The 17090-nt window shown below is 39.8% G+C and overlaps 1 protein-coding gene across 12 annotated transcripts in view; it reads right to left on the bottom strand.

Moving 5' to 3' along the window:
* The window catches only part of PARD3 (par-3 family cell polarity regulator), a 664911-nt gene that overhangs the window by 340666 nt on the left and 307155 nt on the right, over window positions 1-17090 (bottom strand). For all 12 annotated transcript variants that reach the window (XM_054020950.1, XM_054020949.1, XM_054020947.1 and 9 more), the window contains exon 4: window positions 11929-12107. In XM_054020950.1, coding sequence (XP_053876925.1) covers window positions 11929-12107 — 179 coding nt within the window. The remainder of the gene's footprint in view (window positions 1-11928; window positions 12108-17090) is intronic.

Raw genomic sequence — 17090 nt, forward strand, 5'->3', positions numbered from 1 at the left:
CTCCTATTTGGTCAAGTGAAGGTTATCTGAGGCCACCAGTCTTACTTACCGGATTTTAAACAGAAAGGTTTCTACAAACATGTTTAATGGATAGATGATTATACAAATATTAATTCCACATTACACTAGGCCATCTGAGAGAGAGCATACTAGCTCCTGGACAGTTTTATGTTTACTCCTGGTGGAATGCTGCACATGCACAGAATTTATGCTCCCCTCCCCGATTTTTTTCCTCCTCCACAGAATATAGATTCTGCTGGAGAGGGGCTGCAGTTACACCTTTCACCCACCAGGAGCTGCTGTGGTGCCAAAAGAGATTGGCAGCCAGTGAGGCAGAAGAGGCTGTGTTCCTCACAGTGGGGCCAGGTGAGGAGGCATGGCACAGACAGAGCAGGGCACACAGGGCTTTTGGGGCGGGTGTTACAGACTGAGGCTCAGAAGGGCTAGTGACAGGTATTTTGAAATTAATTACCAAAATAATTGAAACTGGAGTGATTATATTGTGTTACTTTGACAAATAAAATATGCAGAATTTTAAAATATTGTGTGCAGAATTTTTCATTTTTTGGCACAGAACTCCCCCAGGAGTATGTGTTGCACTGAGGCATGTTTGGTCTTGTACGATTCTAAATCGTGTTAACAATAAAATTTCTGTATACTGTATGCATCCTCATCTTTCCCCAGGACAAGGAGTAACATGTTCTTATGATATTAGTACAACCTGTTTACTAGTTTTCACAATGTTTGAGATTTGGTACAACACCATCATTCCATTTTCCATTAAGCAGGTATGAAAACAACTGTTGATCTCAAATGACCTTCACTTCTCCAGAACAAAGCCACTGTACAAAACAAGGCTACTCTACAGAAAAAAATTTTTTTTAAATAAATGGATGCTCCCTGATAGGTATCTAGTGGTGTAGTTAGACCATTAAGCAATGAATGACCTTTTGGGTGATCTCTGACAGAGAAGTCAAATTTCTTTAGTCAGCAGTTTTCTGTGAGCTAGTGTGCCAAATTTCAAGATTTTAGTTCAGTGAAAATATGGAAACTAATTGTGTCAATCAGTGAGCAAGTGACTTGTTACGAGCATCTGTGTATATTAAATGAGATGGACACCATTGCTTGGCAGTCTCCTTTCCCCTCTGGGTAAGTTCAGTTTATTGTATTATTGTACGATGCAATTTAACAGTCTGTCTAGTTTAAGATTATTTTAGAACATGACCTTGCAAGGTAAAACAGACCAGACAGATGATGGCCATAAGACGTGCTTAGCAAGGCAGCAGTTCTAGTTACACAATATCAAGACACTGTTGATCTTTATTTTAGAAAGAAACAGTGTTAAAGAATTTTCGTAGCCTAGTGTCTTCTCCCAGAGCATGTGAAGCTGCTAACCTAGAACATGGGTAACTTCCAGTTATTGATAAAGGCTATCTTGGGACAGGTCTTTTGCATTCCCCATGAAAGAGACAAGAAGGATGACCCACTCACTAATCATTTTGATTACTGAAGTCTTTAGAAAATGACTGCCTCTACATTTCCATGAACGGGACTAATCTATTATGCATAAAGAATAGATCGTTAGATACTAATGCAATGAGAAGACAGCCACATTTAAAAGTCATTCCTATATTTAACTTCAATCGCCTTATGATCATGCATTTCCAAAGTTGTGCAATTCCAATTTTGTATATTCCACGATACCTTTGAGTGACAACAAGGCCTCTCTCTTTCACACACACACACACACACACACACACACACAACACGATTATTAAGGACAGATGCAATGAATGCATGGTTTTGCTGTGCAGCTGGTGTTATTTGTAGATATTCAGTGTTGAAGGATATGGATTAAATTCAGAGTAAACTGAAATCTGTTAGGCTGTCAATCACACTTGTGCCGATCTCTCTTGTTTACAAAGGAATACCAAAAATGTCATGATCTTTGCATGTGCACAGGCAAAACCAAAAATTATGAAGCATGCTACAGATTGTATTTCTCAGACTCTCAGGGCTGTGAAGAAATTCTCTTTCCCAATTCTCACAATAAAATCTCAGTAAAGATAGTGCAAAACAAACAAAACAGCATATGGTGATTGATGTAGTGCAATTACAATTCAGAAGTTGGGACTTATTCCTGCCTCTATGTTTCATAAATCAGAAACCAAGATAAAACTGTTCTCTCCCAAAGAGATGAATCAAATATTTAAGAAACCTTTCATAAACAATGGATCTGCATCTGATGCACACATTTAAAACGCAGTACCTATGTACTCCAGCACTAAGCAGTTTCGTATTCATTTAGCCAAAAAACTCCTGAAAAGTTTGTTTTAATTTTCTATATCCATGCCGTCCCCTTTCTCTGAAATGATCTGAAGCCCCTAACTTAGTAAGATAATATCAATAAGCAAATTTAAGATATTTTGGGGTTCAGTCCTGCATTCCTCTCTCACATGACAGTTCCAGTAGAACTTCAATGGCAGAGTTGCAGGATCAGATCATACGCTTTTATATTTTCAACACTTTCCCCCATTGCACGGCTCACTCTGACACTATAAGATAGCCATTTTTCATCCTTCCTGCAAGCCCTCTGTAAATAGTTTCTAAAAGTATGTAGCTGTGCATACAAAACACAGGTTTTCACCAAACAGATTAAGGAAAAAATAGTTGTGCACAACTCTGCAATTTTCACCAGGAATTTGTTTTTATACCCATATTTATCCAGAGGTTTGTGGGTATTAAGTCACACTATATATTACAAAGTGCATTTTATTTTTATTTTAAATCCCTTTTTTCTTTCAAGCATAAAACTGTTTATTTCCTTACCATTTTCCCCTCTTGCAAGTTAATTTCTTTTTGTACAGTTGCTCATGAGTGCTGGGCTGCTGGCATTTATTTTTTTAGGTGTATTGGTGAATCATCTTTTTGGGTAGGAAGAGAAACAACAAATAAATAGAATGGGAACAACAAATAAATAATTATAGGAAGTCACATGAGGGAACTGTATGGGTGCCAACATGATTCAAGACTCATGGTGCTGTAGAGGTCTAACTTGGAGATTGTGGGACAGACCCATCAAAATTGGTACTATTGTTTGAAGAGTAGGGCAGGTGGCATACAGTCTCATTTGAGGATGACCACATTTTCAAAATGGAAAAACTGGGACACTATCAGGGGAGAGGGGGTGTTTAAAAAATATAGTTGGTAGGCATTAAGAAGTTGTTCAGGGGACAATGAGAGAGAAAGGGATAACCATTATTCTGTCTCCTCAGTCAAGCTACACACTTTCCATACTTTCTCTGCTAGCTGAATAGATAGGTTTGGAAGGAGGCTGTTTAAAGACTTGTACAGAAGCAGGGAGGCCAACATGTCAAATGTGTGCCAAGCCTGAAGAGACATGGTCTCTGTAATGTTTGTGCACTCAGCAAACCTCTCATTAATTTCACCAGCTCAGCTGACTGACAGCTCTTTCAGGTAGATGTTCGGCCAAACTTTACAAAACACGAAACAGAACTCTGATTTTTGTAAGGGAATAGGTCTATAGCATGGCCCTCAAAACAGAGAGAAACTCAATTTTGAGGAGAAACATTCATCTTACCTTATATACAAATGCGTAAGGAAAAAGAAAGACCATTTTTCGTGTACCTTGAGTATCAGCCTTTCCTAAACCATGAAGGAGAAGGCACAAACACATTCTTAGAAAATACACTCATTATAGGCTCATGATTATTATCCCCATTCTACTGATTGGGAACTGAGGTAGAGAGGGATTACATGACTTGCCCAACCTCACAGGGGAAGTATGGGAACTAAAGGCAGATTTCAGACAATGAGTTCAGTACCTTATCCACATCATCTTCATCCTTTTTCCCCAGCACCTGACTATTAATGTTCCTCTATCTTCTTGGGGATGGAGGGATGAGTGGAAGGATTCTCTAACAAATATGAAGGGGTATCCTCCCGGAGGAGATTAGGTAAAGGGGAGGAAAAGGGGGAAAAAAATAATAAAAACCTTAAAAGCCAACATTTTATTGAAGCAGGGGTGGGGGATGGGGGGAGGTTGACACTTCTGGTCTTGGTTGGCTTTTGGCTTCATCTCAGCAGAATATTGTCTGTCTGTGTGCACAGCACTCAGCAAACAGAATAGCAGAGGAGTAAATGTATAGCACCATCCGTTATCAATCTGAGCACTATGCAGGGATTTTTCATTTCATGTCTCTCATTCCCAGCTTGCTGCAGTGATTTCATAAAGGGTTTTGCAGGCCCTCACCACAGCAAGAAGGAAAAACAAAATAAAGAACAGATGAGAAATATGTATTTAGCTTTGTTTTGAAAGGTAGGAATGCTGAGGTCACCCACAGAGATTGGGATTTTAATTTTTATTGCACTAAAACAGCAGCAGCAGCTTTGACAGAAAACTCATGAATCTTACACAGTATGTGAGAGGAAAACCACACAATTCTATGTTATGATTTTAAGTTCTGTTTGGGTACATTTGATCTAAGCTACTTCACCACCTCCTGACAAGGTGACAGCAAAATGCCCATCACAAAGCAAAGATCCACAATGGCTTGGATCCGTCAATCTACATCTCATGATTAATGAGCAGGACCAGTGCCGGGAAGCACCCACACACGGTGATGCCCTTCTAGGGGGATCAGCGACAGTCTGAGAAATGGTACCAGACTTACCCATTTCCTTGTGGGAGGTTGGAGACAGGCCTCGTCCCGCCTTCTTGGTCAGAGCCACGGACGGGAACCGGTGCCGGCTAATGGATGGTCCCGTGGGGGCATTGCACACTGAGGTCACGGTACTTGGCGCTGAGCCGGAGCGCTGCTCCAGTGCTGGGGTGAGGGCCGACTCCATAAGGAGCACTCTTAAATGAATACTGCGCTCCTTCTTAGTTCTTGGCTTGAAGGACTTGCAAATTTTGCACTTCTCACTAATATGTCCTTCACCCAAGCAATGCAGACAGCTGCTGTGTGAATCACTAACAGGCATGGGCCTCTTGCAACGATCATAGGGCTGGGGATCGGGGCATGCCACGTCCCGAGACAAAGTCCCATTTGGGACCTACAGAGTCTCTAACTATAGCTAAGGGATTTATAAACACTAATTGAAAACTATATACAGTATAATACAGAAGATAACTCGTTCATACAAACGAACAGCTACAGCACTAACTGAAGCAGCAACAGTTCCAAGGCTGTCACTGGCGGCAAGAAGGAACTGTGGGTGGGGGGAACCAGCGGTGCCCTATATTCCGTGGCATGTGCACGCCACTCCTGGGGCGCTGGAGTGTGAGGATACTTAACATGGGGAAATATTACACAGATTGAATCTATTTCCCCATGTTAAGCATCCTCACACCTCTTGTCAACTGTCTGAAATGGGCCATCTTGATTATCACTACAAAAGTTTTTTTTTCTCCTGCTGATAATTGCTCATCTTAATTAATTAGCCTCTTAGCATTGATATGGCTACTTCCGCCTTTTCATGTTCTGTATGTATATATATCTCCTTACTATATGTTCCATTCTATGCATCTGGAGAAGTGGGCTGTAGCCCACAAAAGCTTATGCTCAAATAAATTTGTTAGTCTCTAAGGTGCCACAAGTACTCCTGTTCTTTTTGAGAAAAAAACTTGTGCACCAAGTAAACTCAGCTGTGTGTTTGCTGTTACTGATCCATCCCTGCAGAGCATGCTACATGTCATTTGCTTTGCTTCATGGTAGATTAATGTGAGAGAAAGAGAAAAAACAAGCAAGTCAGTACACATGCATTTTTCCCTTTCCCTGCCCTCTCTTGATCTCTCTTTCTTCTAAGTATACATTTTCACTTCTTTGGGTTATGGCAGCAGTGTTGATCCTTAATGCAATAATATACAATTCAACTCCAGAAAATCACATTAGGGTACTGTCTTTAGAAACCAAATGTCCATGCCATACCTTTGTATTAAGCAGGTGAGGTTACCAGACAAACCTTGAGTATTTCAGTGACACAGAATCAAAGCTGGTTTGATATTTAGTAATGCCACCCCATTCCTAACTGTCATAGATGCGCAAATGAAAAAAAGTACCTGCTGAGCACACTAAGAAGAAAAGGGCTGAATTCACTTGTAATCAGCATTAGACATAAGATACTACACTCAATGTTCATATAGTATGGTAATAAGAAGAACAGGAGTACTTGTGGCACCTTAGAGATTAACAAATTTATTAGAGCATAAGCTTTCGTGGACTACAGCCCACTTCTTCGGATGCATATAGAATGGAACATATAATGAGGAGATATATATACACACATACAGAGAGCATAAACAGGTGGGAGTTGTCTTACCAACTCTGAGAGGCCAATTAATTAAGAGAAAAAAAAAAAAAAAAAAAAAAAAAACTTTTGAAGTGATAATCAAGCTAGCCGAGTACAGACAGTGTGATAAGAAGTGTGAGAGTACTTACAAGGGGAGATAGTCAACGTTTGTAATGGCTCAGCCATTCCCAGTCCTTATTCAAACCGGAGTTAATTGTGTCTAGTTTGCATATCAATTCTAGCTCTGCAGTCTCTCTTTGGAGTCTGTTTTTGAAGTTTTTCTGTTGTAATATAGCCACCCGCAGGTCTGTCACTGAATGACCAGACAGGTTAAAGTGTTCTCCCACTGGTTTTTGAGTATTTTGATTCCTGATGTCAGATTTGTGTCCATTAATTCTTTTGCGTAGAGACTGTCCGGTTTGGCCAATGTACATGGCAGAGGGGCATTGCTGGCACATGATGGCATAGATCACATTGGTAGATGTGCAGGTGAACGAGCCCCTGATGGTATGGCTGATGTGATTAGGTCCTATGATGATGTCACTTGAATAGATATGTGGACAGAGTTGGCATCGGGGTTTGTTACAAGGATAGGTTCCTGGGTTAGTGGTTTTGTTCAGTGATGTGTGGTTGCTGGTGAGTATTTGCTTTAGGTTGGGGGGTTGTCTGTAAGCGAGGACAGGTCTGTCTCCCAAGATCTGTGAGAGTAAAGGATCATCTTTCAGGATAGGTTGTAGATCTCTGATGATGCGCTGGAGAGGTTTTAGTTGGGGGCTGAAGGTGACAGCTAGTGGTGTTCTGTTATTTTCTTTGTTGGGCCTGTCTTGTAAGAGGTGACTTCTGGGTACTCGTCTGGCTCTGTCAATCTGTTTTTTCACTTCAGCAGGTGGGTATTGTAGTTTTAAGAATGCTTGATAGAGATCTTGTAGGTGCTTGTCTCTATCCGAGGGATTGGAGCAAATGCGGTTATATCTTAGAGCTTGGCTGTAGACTTCAAAAACAGACTCCAAAGAGAGACTGCAGAGCTAGAATTGATATGCAAACTAGACACAATTAACTCCGGTTTGAATAAGGACTGGGAATGGCTGAGCCATTACAAACGTTGACTATCTCCCCTTGTAAGTACTCTCACACTTCTTATCACACTGTCTGTACTCGGCTAGCTTGATTATCACTTCAAAAGTTTTTTTTTTTTTTTTTTTTTTTTTTTTTCTCTTAATTAATTGGCCTCTCAGAGTTAGTAAGACAACTCCCACCTGTTTATGCTCTCTGTATGTGTGTATATATATCTCCTCATTATATGTTCCATTCTATATGCATCCGAAGAAGTGGGCTGTAGTCCACGAAAGCTTATGCTCTAATAAATTTGTTAGTCTCTAAGGTGCCACAAGTACTCCTGTTCTTCTTTTTGTGTATGGCACAGGCAGCCAAGATATGGCATCTGAGTGAGGGGGGGGGGAAACCACTTGATATTGTTTTGCATGAACTCAGCTCACATATTACTAAAGCTACACAACTCATGGCTTGTGCCATGAGGCTCAGATAGTGGTTTATTAAGTTTGTGATTCAATGTGTAGCAATTATTCACAAATCAAACTTTCATATGATATTTTACTGTGGCAGAAAATGCATGTGAAATTATTATTTTATTTTTTGTCAGGAGAACTAAAGAAACAAGTCAAAATTACAGTTTGCAAACCAAGGACATGGGAAAATTTGGGACGTGTTTTTGTTATCAACTTTCTTTTAATTTAATAACTTGAGGGAATAAGAGCTAAAGAATTAACTTGAGCCCCCTTAATTATTGGGAATGTAGATGTACCACATAAGAAAAAATATTCCAAAATTAATCAAAATAAGTTGGTGAAAGGAATGGAGAGAAAGTGTGTACAGGTATTGACAAATATGGGCCCTATCCTGTAAACACTTACTCAGAAGAGTCGCTTTAATTACTTGAATAAGATTACTCACATAGGTGGGGATTACTCATCTGAGTGGAGTTGCCAACATTATAATCTTTCTCCAGAAATAAATCTTCAAATAAATAGAAGCCCTGGGGTTCACCAAGCAGTGTATTTAAAGAGCCTCTCAACTGGGAACACTTTAAAACTAATACAGATGTCAGGCTGCTTTCCCAGATAGCCAAGACAAAAAACAGAAATCCACCAAAACCCTCCATTTCCACCCCATTACAGTGTACTGTGACATCACAATAATACGTGGTGATGTTTCTTCATGGCAATGCAACATTGCTAAAGCACACCGAATACAGAGAGAGGAGAATCCAAAAGGTTCAATCTGGGTTTGCTTCCAAAGCATCCTAAAGTTCAAAGCTCATTCAAACCTTATAAAGGTCTCCTGTCGGGAACTTTGATCCCCTCCACAGCCGATTCTGGGACCCACTGCCTGTAATTGTTTCCTGGGTACAAGAAAAAGCCTGGCTGCCTGCTACCTCCAAGCCAGGCCATTGGAGGTGGCTAAAAGCAGCAGTAAGCCTGCTTTTCCCCACAGTCCTTGTGGAACATCTCCTTCTTTTCCCCTTTCCCTCTTGCCAAGAAACCCACCACCCTTTACTTCCTACTGCACGGGGGCTGTCTCCCCACATCCTGCTGGGACAGTGGCAATCCCACTGCCTTCTCCTCTCTTCCATTCACCCTGGGAGCCTTACTGCTGTCTTGGTGTTCCAAATCCTGCCTACCCAGGAGGATGCAAATCCTATCCTGGGGTCCTCCCTATGCCCATGAGAAATAAACCTTTCCACCTGATATATATTGTTTCCTGATGTCCTGGAAGTGGTCTTTCCTCCCAACTCTATGGAGTCTCCGCCTATCAGACATTTCTCCTCTTACCCACTCATATACTTAGGAGTATAACCTAAGCAGCCAACACCACTGTTTAGGATCAGTGGATGGGAGCTGTCCTCTTCTCCTTGCTTTCCTCGCAACGCTACAGCGGAAGCACAGACACTGTAGGGAGCAGAGCAGCAAGCTGCAGCACAGGAATAGTAAGAAAGTATGTCACAGTAGCTGTAAGACAGCCAGAAGGTGGAACTGCAGTGAAAACACTATCCAGTGCCAGTTGCCCATACAGGATAGATGGGTGTTACATCTAATCCCATACACAAAGCAGAAAACTAAATGTTCTGACTACTTTTCTTGAATTGTACTTGCCGTACATATGCAATGAAACAGTTTGGAACAAGGCAGTTTTATCTCTAGTCATTATCTGAACGGATAAAGAAGAAACCTTAATATTAAAAAGTGGTAGGTTCCTATTGGCCAGAGAGTATCTATGAAAATCTCTTAGGCAAGAAGTTTTACATGTTGCAAGAGCTCACTATCTGTCCTCCAGAGCTATCTGATGACAAGGACGTCAAAACTGATACATTTGCACATTTTATATTGACACAAATGAAATAAATGTTTATAGCTACAATTTTATAAAATTGGTAATGGGGAGGGATACAGAAAAATACTTATCAGAAATTCTTAAGAGCCATAACTGGGATTCTCTGAAAAACGTGGACTAACATTTTTGGACTGACAATAAGAGATATCAATGAATACACTAAAATATAAATCTATTTACATAAGAACGGCCAGACTGGGTCAGACCAAAGGTCCATCAAGCCCAGTATCCTGTCTTCCGACAGTGGCCAATGCCAGGTGCTCCAGAGGGAATGAACAGAACAGCTTTAATGTAACTGCACTCAGAATGAGGTAAATGCACAAAATGTTTATATGAGCAGTTGACTGTAATGTTTACTTTCAATTCTTTGCAACATCTTACCTACCAGAAACCAACACTCTGAGCGCTCTGCTTCACTCAAAAGATTAATGCAGATGGTAAAGAAAAAGCATTTGAAAAGATTCATTATCAATATCTGCTGTACTAACCTACACTAATTCTCTCCTAGCTTCTTGATTTAATGCTCTCTTGTGCCCAGCTTCCCATCACTACATTAGATCAATTGAATTCCTTTCCACCTTGGTCACCATGTTTATTTCCAGGGATGCCATGCTTCAGTGCACTTCAAATATTTTCATGAAAATCAAGAGTAAGTACATGCTGAACAGCTAATGATGCACGGAGGCTGGAGTGGAAGCTTGGCTGCTCTTTAAATCCCTCCAAATGCTAGCTTGAGACACTCAAGGAGGCTGTTCATGCTATGTATGGCCCTCCTTTCAATATCCATGTTTCTTCAGTAATGAAGTATAATCTCATTATCATTTCATATAAATTAACCGAAGATGTTAGCATTTTGTACAGATAATTCTCTAACTCATTTTGTTCTTTTTATTAAAACATCGAAAGCCAATTTTTTCAAAATGGCTTCTAATGTTGTGTTCAAAATCAAGCACAGGTGCAAGTGACAGAAATTAGACATTTAACTATCAGATTTGACTTGCAGATCAAGTAGACATCTACATGCTATAATTTGCACACACAGTCAATTGCAGAACCAGACTGAGGCTCCTTTAAAAAATTGGCTCTAGACATTTATACTCACTGCATGATACTTCACTGCAGATCTTTTTATAGGTAGGATTTTTATTTTTAAATAGCTGGAAGAATACCACAAGAGAAAGGAGCGTTCTTTTGCAAAAAACATATGTATTTGTCAGAGGACATAGCCCCAACTCTGCTGCATTTCTGCTATTTTATATAAGATTTAATCTAGTAATGTAACATTTGAAATCTGGTGCTGATATTAACCAAACCACCTATTTGAGAAAGAAAAAACATATCTAAAATATCAGATTTCAGATGTTCTATCCCTTTTCAATTTGTATAGTACAGTCAATAGTAACCGAAAATGTAACTTATTATCTGGGTAATTAATTTCCATTAGAAATGTAAAGTTGGACAACATGAAACATCTTCACTGTCACAGTTAGGGGAGAGAAAAAGATACCAGGCAACTGTACAAAACAAAAAATAGCTTTTTTGCTTAAAAAAATAACTTGCGTACAGAAACAAGGTTCATGGTGGTTTCTTTAGTTACCAGCATAGCTCACACAGAGATAGTGAATTCTAAATGAAAGTATGAAGGAGGAAAAAAATACTGTGAACCTGACTGTTTCAGCTTTAATTAAGTTATCCTGTGAATAGAACATTTGCAATTTTTTCTTTTCTTTGTATTACTCGAGTAGCAGTTCTGAAATTGAACACTAGAAATGTTTATTTGCTACAATAGAAAGATAAAACTAGACAGCTGGTTGGTATGCTTATAGTGCTCTTGTTATCATACAGAGATTCCGGAGCAACATCAGGATTTAAGAGGAGACTGGTGAAAATCAGGCACATTGTAGAGGTGGCCCATTCAGATTCAAGGAAAATGTTTGACAACATTTAGGGCCTGCTTTACAGAAGTGCTGAGTACTCAAAGCTCCAAAGAAAATTATGGCAAACATCAAGCCATTAGTGAATATAAGTGACAATATCCTTAAGAACACCGAACATCCTACCATGAAAAGGGTCATTCTGGTGGCATTTCATGTCCACTGGATGAAGAGGATATAAAGGTTGAAACTAACGGAAAATAATAAAATTGTGGCTCTGGAATGAAGACATACTGCTCATATATCAGACACAACCTTACACACAAAAACGTACCTTTCTGTCATGACTACTGGGCATCCCAGGGGTGTTCTGCTTCAGGAAGCCTGCTGTTGTGGACCATCTTGTGGGGTTTTTTCGGGAAGGTTCTTCTGAAGAAAAATTAGTATCGCTTACAGAAGTCGAGAGGCCAATCAACGCAGGGTCACTGCTACGCCGTACATGAAGAGGCATATCTGAAGGAACAAAATAAACGGTAAATAAACAACAAAAACTGAATATTCTTTCACACACACAAAAATATACTTTAAAACTTGGGTGACTGGTTGTAACCAAAAAGTTTGCACAGACTGGCTAGCTTCTGACCTCAGGCAACTGCCTAGTGGACATGGGTTTATTTATTGAAAACCACCACCAAAAACCACCACCAATTACTCCCTCTTCTCTGAGGAGAAGACAAGGACTGAGTGGGTCCAAAGAGTGAACTATTTGAAGCTACTTCTTGGTTTTATAAGCACAATTACAATATCTTAAGCACCTGTTACTTTAGAAGGGTTTTTTTTAATCAATTGACCAACCTCAGTTTACCTGCAGCTATTTAAAAAATGTAATAGAAACCAACTATCCAGGAGATTAAGCCAGTTAGCCAGAAGCCACTACAAAATGTGGGAAGGGGGTGCCTTGTCTGAGAGAAAATGTCCTGTTGAGAACCCCAGTCCCCTCTTCTTATCTGCTCAGGAAAGAGGTGGGAGCTGGGGTTTCTACAAGGTGCTGACTCTAGACTGTACTTTCAAATCAGTCACCAGCTAATAAATACCCAATACGTTTGAAGTCCCCCAGCCCTCTCTCTCCACTGAAAAGGAGCACGTGTGCACAAACACACACACACACACCCCCTCCTCTCACTGCAAAGCCTCTTGAGCTTGAGTGTCTTTGTTTCTCTATCCCTCGCCCAACATCCTGGCTGCTGCAACAGGGATGTGTCTGTTACCGTACCCTACTCCCCAGCCTTCCAGCTGCAGCGGTTGGCAGGCGGGATGAGGGAAGTATTTCATTAGCAATAATTGAATGCAGAAGGTAGGAAGAACTGTAGGAAAGAAATCTTTATTATACATGTTAGGCAGTCAGCTTGCAGTCATGAGCCCCTGGTGATCTCTCATACTAGGTCCCTCCTGAAACATGATACATTTTTTCCCTTTCCATTTATTATACTACAAGAAGTCTGCAGTATATGCTATGGTGACCCTCTCTTCCAACCCTCCTTTTTTCCCTCCTCCCCAAACAGCCCTCATTGCCTGCCTCTGGTGCCATTCAATGCTTTGCCATTCAACAACAGAGTGAGACTGACATGATGATTTTTGTCATCTGTAGTGTTGTTGTGTACCTGCCCTCAAAGAAACAAGCTTTTGAGCTACACAGAGCTGCTCCTAGGGTCTGGGAAAGGTACTCAGGCTACATCTACACTTACAAGCTCACAGCAGCACAGCTGTACTGATACGGCTGTGCCTCTGTAAGGGCGCTCATGTAGCTGTGTTATACTGATGGGAGAGAGCTCTTCCATCAACATTATAAAACCATCTCCAATGAGCGGCGGTAGCTACGTCAGCAGGACAGCGTCTCCCACCAACATAGCACTGTGCATACAAGCGCTTATGCCAGCAAAACTTATGTTGGTCGGGGTGTTTTTTTCACATGGTCTCAGAGCATCACAGCTAAATTCAAGGTGGAACGCATAGTTTAATGTAAGTAGTTAGCACACAGTCTAAGGGATCATTCAAGGTGCAGTGGCCCCTTAACATCCTGTGGGTGGCACACTTTTCACCAAAACATCACTCTATATCTGACCTCTCTGTCCACATCCTCAAAGGAAACCTGCACAACACTTTCATAAGATGAGTCTGGGAGCTTAAATTCATAACTTTGTTAGACACTAAAAATCAAAGATATGGCTTATCTATAACCCCAACTAACAATCTATAACCAACTAACCCCCCTTTTTGTCCTATGACTACAGGGGTGTTAATGGGCCACTTCTCCTTGAATGGTCCCTTAGTTTAGCATGAACAGTTAGCACATATTCTATCTGTTCAACCTTGTATTTTGCTGTGACACTCTGAGTTCCCAGACCTGAGGAAGAGCTCCATGTAGCTCAAAAGCTTGTCTCTCTCACCAACAGAAGTTGGTCCAATAATAGATAATGTTTTCACCCCTCAGCTCATAGAGAGCCAAGAAGCGATACCTCACCCACCTTGTCTCACTAATGATTTTTGCCAGTTTCTGTCTGTTCACAAGGCTCTGAGTAACAGAAATAATAACTGGTAAAAAATCCATGAGAACACTGAGCTCTCAGCAGCAGAATCAGTGAAGCAGCCCGAAGACAGCGCTACATTGATTTACATCTGGTCCAGACTCAGAAAGTTATCTTCAGAACTGTAGGGCTCGAACCATAACCATCTTTTCCTTTGACAGGAAAGATTAGATTATACAGCAGTTGATAGCATGTGTCCCACACACATTCAGAAGAAAAAAATTCAATAGCAAGAATTCAACAAGTGGATTTTCCAGGCTCTGCAATGTCAGTTTATACGCTAGCACACAGAGGCCCTGATCAGCACTGAGATTCTGTTGTGGGTGGTGTTACAATATCACACAGACAGACACAGTTTCTGCCCTCCAGAATGTATAGTGCAAGAATATTAGTGTGATGAATATTTATTTAGCCACATGATTTCCTGTCTTTAAAAAGTATTCAATGTGAGTAGTACCCAACAGCAATTATCACATTTTTTAATGAGCACTACTGGTGAACATAGCAAGAGAGAAAAATTAATAAATATTTTTTCACTACCATTACATTGGATTGCTTCCTCTTTCAAAACCTTACATTTTATTTCACAATAGTTTTACTTCAGCACAGATATGAATGTTTTCCGCTAATGAATTACAATATTTAATAAAATCAAAACAGAAGTGAAGTAATTAGAGGAATATTTCAAGAAGGATCAATTAAATCCTACAGAATAGCATATACACACTGAAGTTACCTTACTTATTTTAGCTAATTTCTGGATATTAAATATGCATATACTCATACAGCACACCATCTCAAATACAGTGTTTTTGTTTTCAAGTTACAATTGCTTTGAAAACTTAAGTCATCGCTAAGCAGCTGAAAGTAAAGCATCACATTTCCTCTAGATCGTAAGCATAATAAAAGAAACACTATGGAATCCCAAGAGATCTGTATAACAAAGATGACACAGCTGTAGTCACAGGCACCACCACCACAAAGCTTAATGAAGTGACCACATGAAGAAAGGTATCTTAGTTCTTGCCTTAGCTCTGAACATCATTTCTCATTTATTAGATTAGCCTGGTCAGGCAAGTGGTTCTGTGGTAAGAGTTGTGCCACTTAAGAAAAATGCCAATCTATATTTCAGTTCCAAACAGCAGTCACCAGAATATATTTCTCGAGTTTGCTAACCAGCAGTACTTAACCCTACTACATGCACCGATAACTTACAGCCAGGTAACCACTTTGTTCACTTGCTATAAGAAATATTTGAGATTAGAAATCCAATAGATACTTGCTGGCATGGTGTCCCTCCCTTTTCATTTTCTCCCTACCAATTACTTGATATGATGGTTTTTCAATGAACTGTTATAAGCAGAGTAGATTAAGCTGAATTTTAATCATGGAAAGAACATGAAATTCTACAGACTACTTTTCTGAAAGAGATGGCAATTAACACTTCATTACCTATCTTTCTGCAGCAAAACGTAATCACTTACACCTTGCTGAACAGTGGTGGCTTTTCAAAAAAAGACAGCTGTTGCACAAACAAGGAATCCCAAATATTAATATGCATCAGAAAAAAACTAATATAACGAGGACAGTATACAACACACATAATACACTTAGTGACAAGCTTGCCTAAGGAGGCATTTTCAGTCATTTATTAGACATTTTCCTAAAGGGCAGGAGAGAGGAAAGAGTCTTGTATACACATTGCTAATGAGAAGATATTACTTGCTAACTAACTACTGCTGACATGTACATAGCCATCATGGGGTCTTTCCCAAATTGATTCCATGTTTAAACATAAAAGTGATAGGTGTTAATATCTAGACTCTACCAAAAATGAATTATGAAGCATAACTGCTTAAGCGCATATTAAATTTATTTCCAGGTTACACATATGTAAGTTTAACATGACCTTTTTGCCTTATTGGAACATGGGTGGCAAGCCAGTGTAGCTCTATCGCACACCCCTTGCTAAAGCACAACTTTTCACCACAGCTATTCCAACAGATTAATCTCCACCACCCCATAATTATTGCAAGTTATAAGTATCATCTCCGTCTACACTTTTCTGATATTGCTATTTCAAAAACTCCTCCTACCCAATTGTGATGGTCATAAAAAAGAATATTTTGAATGGATTTTCTATTAAAGTATTGTTGGTTATAATTTTCTGGTTTACCTATTTTATAGATTTCAAATGGATATTCTCTGAAATATTAAAAGAAAAAAAATCAAAGAAAATGAGCTTCAATAATTAAACCACCAGATGAAGTGCACATGGGACCAGTGCAATGTCACTGATTCCAGGATGACAGCTGATAGCGTTTGATGTCTGTGGTTTCTTTGAAGATTGGATAAAACAGCAATGAACTCTAATCACAAGGCTTCAAATTCTCTGTGGCACTAATGCACTGTAAATATTGATTTGCTTCTGTAGCTAAGGTGCCTTTTAAATAACCACGAGAAACGGTAAATCTAATAATGAATTACAGAAAGTTTTACAAGTCAAAGAACTGGGGGGAGAAATCAAATATAAAAAAACATTGAGAGGTGTCACTGAATCAATGCTTCTGTTGCATTTAAGGAGCTTATGTACTTAGACCACATTTTCAATGCCATCACTTTATGGTTAAGTTAGAAAACTATTATCTGGTGAGTTGGAAAAACCCTGAGGGAGAGAAGGCCTCAATTCAGAGGCTGGGAATTATTGCTGACTGGAAGTCGCTTTTATAGCCCCCCCCCCCCCCTTTTTTTTTTTTTTTTTTATTAAAAACCCTGTATATTCTACTATTTCAACGTTAGGGAGACAGAAGTACAAACCCCTCCTTCCTGCCAGCAATTCCATTTTTATTATAAAAGGATTTCCATCTTTCCTGATTCTCAGCTGTAAGGAGTATGTTACTGAGCTGTGGCA

The sequence above is a fragment of the Malaclemys terrapin genome, chromosome 2 (assembly GCF_027887155.1).
Source record: "Malaclemys terrapin pileata isolate rMalTer1 chromosome 2, rMalTer1.hap1, whole genome shotgun sequence".
Lineage (NCBI taxonomy): Eukaryota > Metazoa > Chordata > Testudines > Emydidae > Malaclemys > Malaclemys terrapin.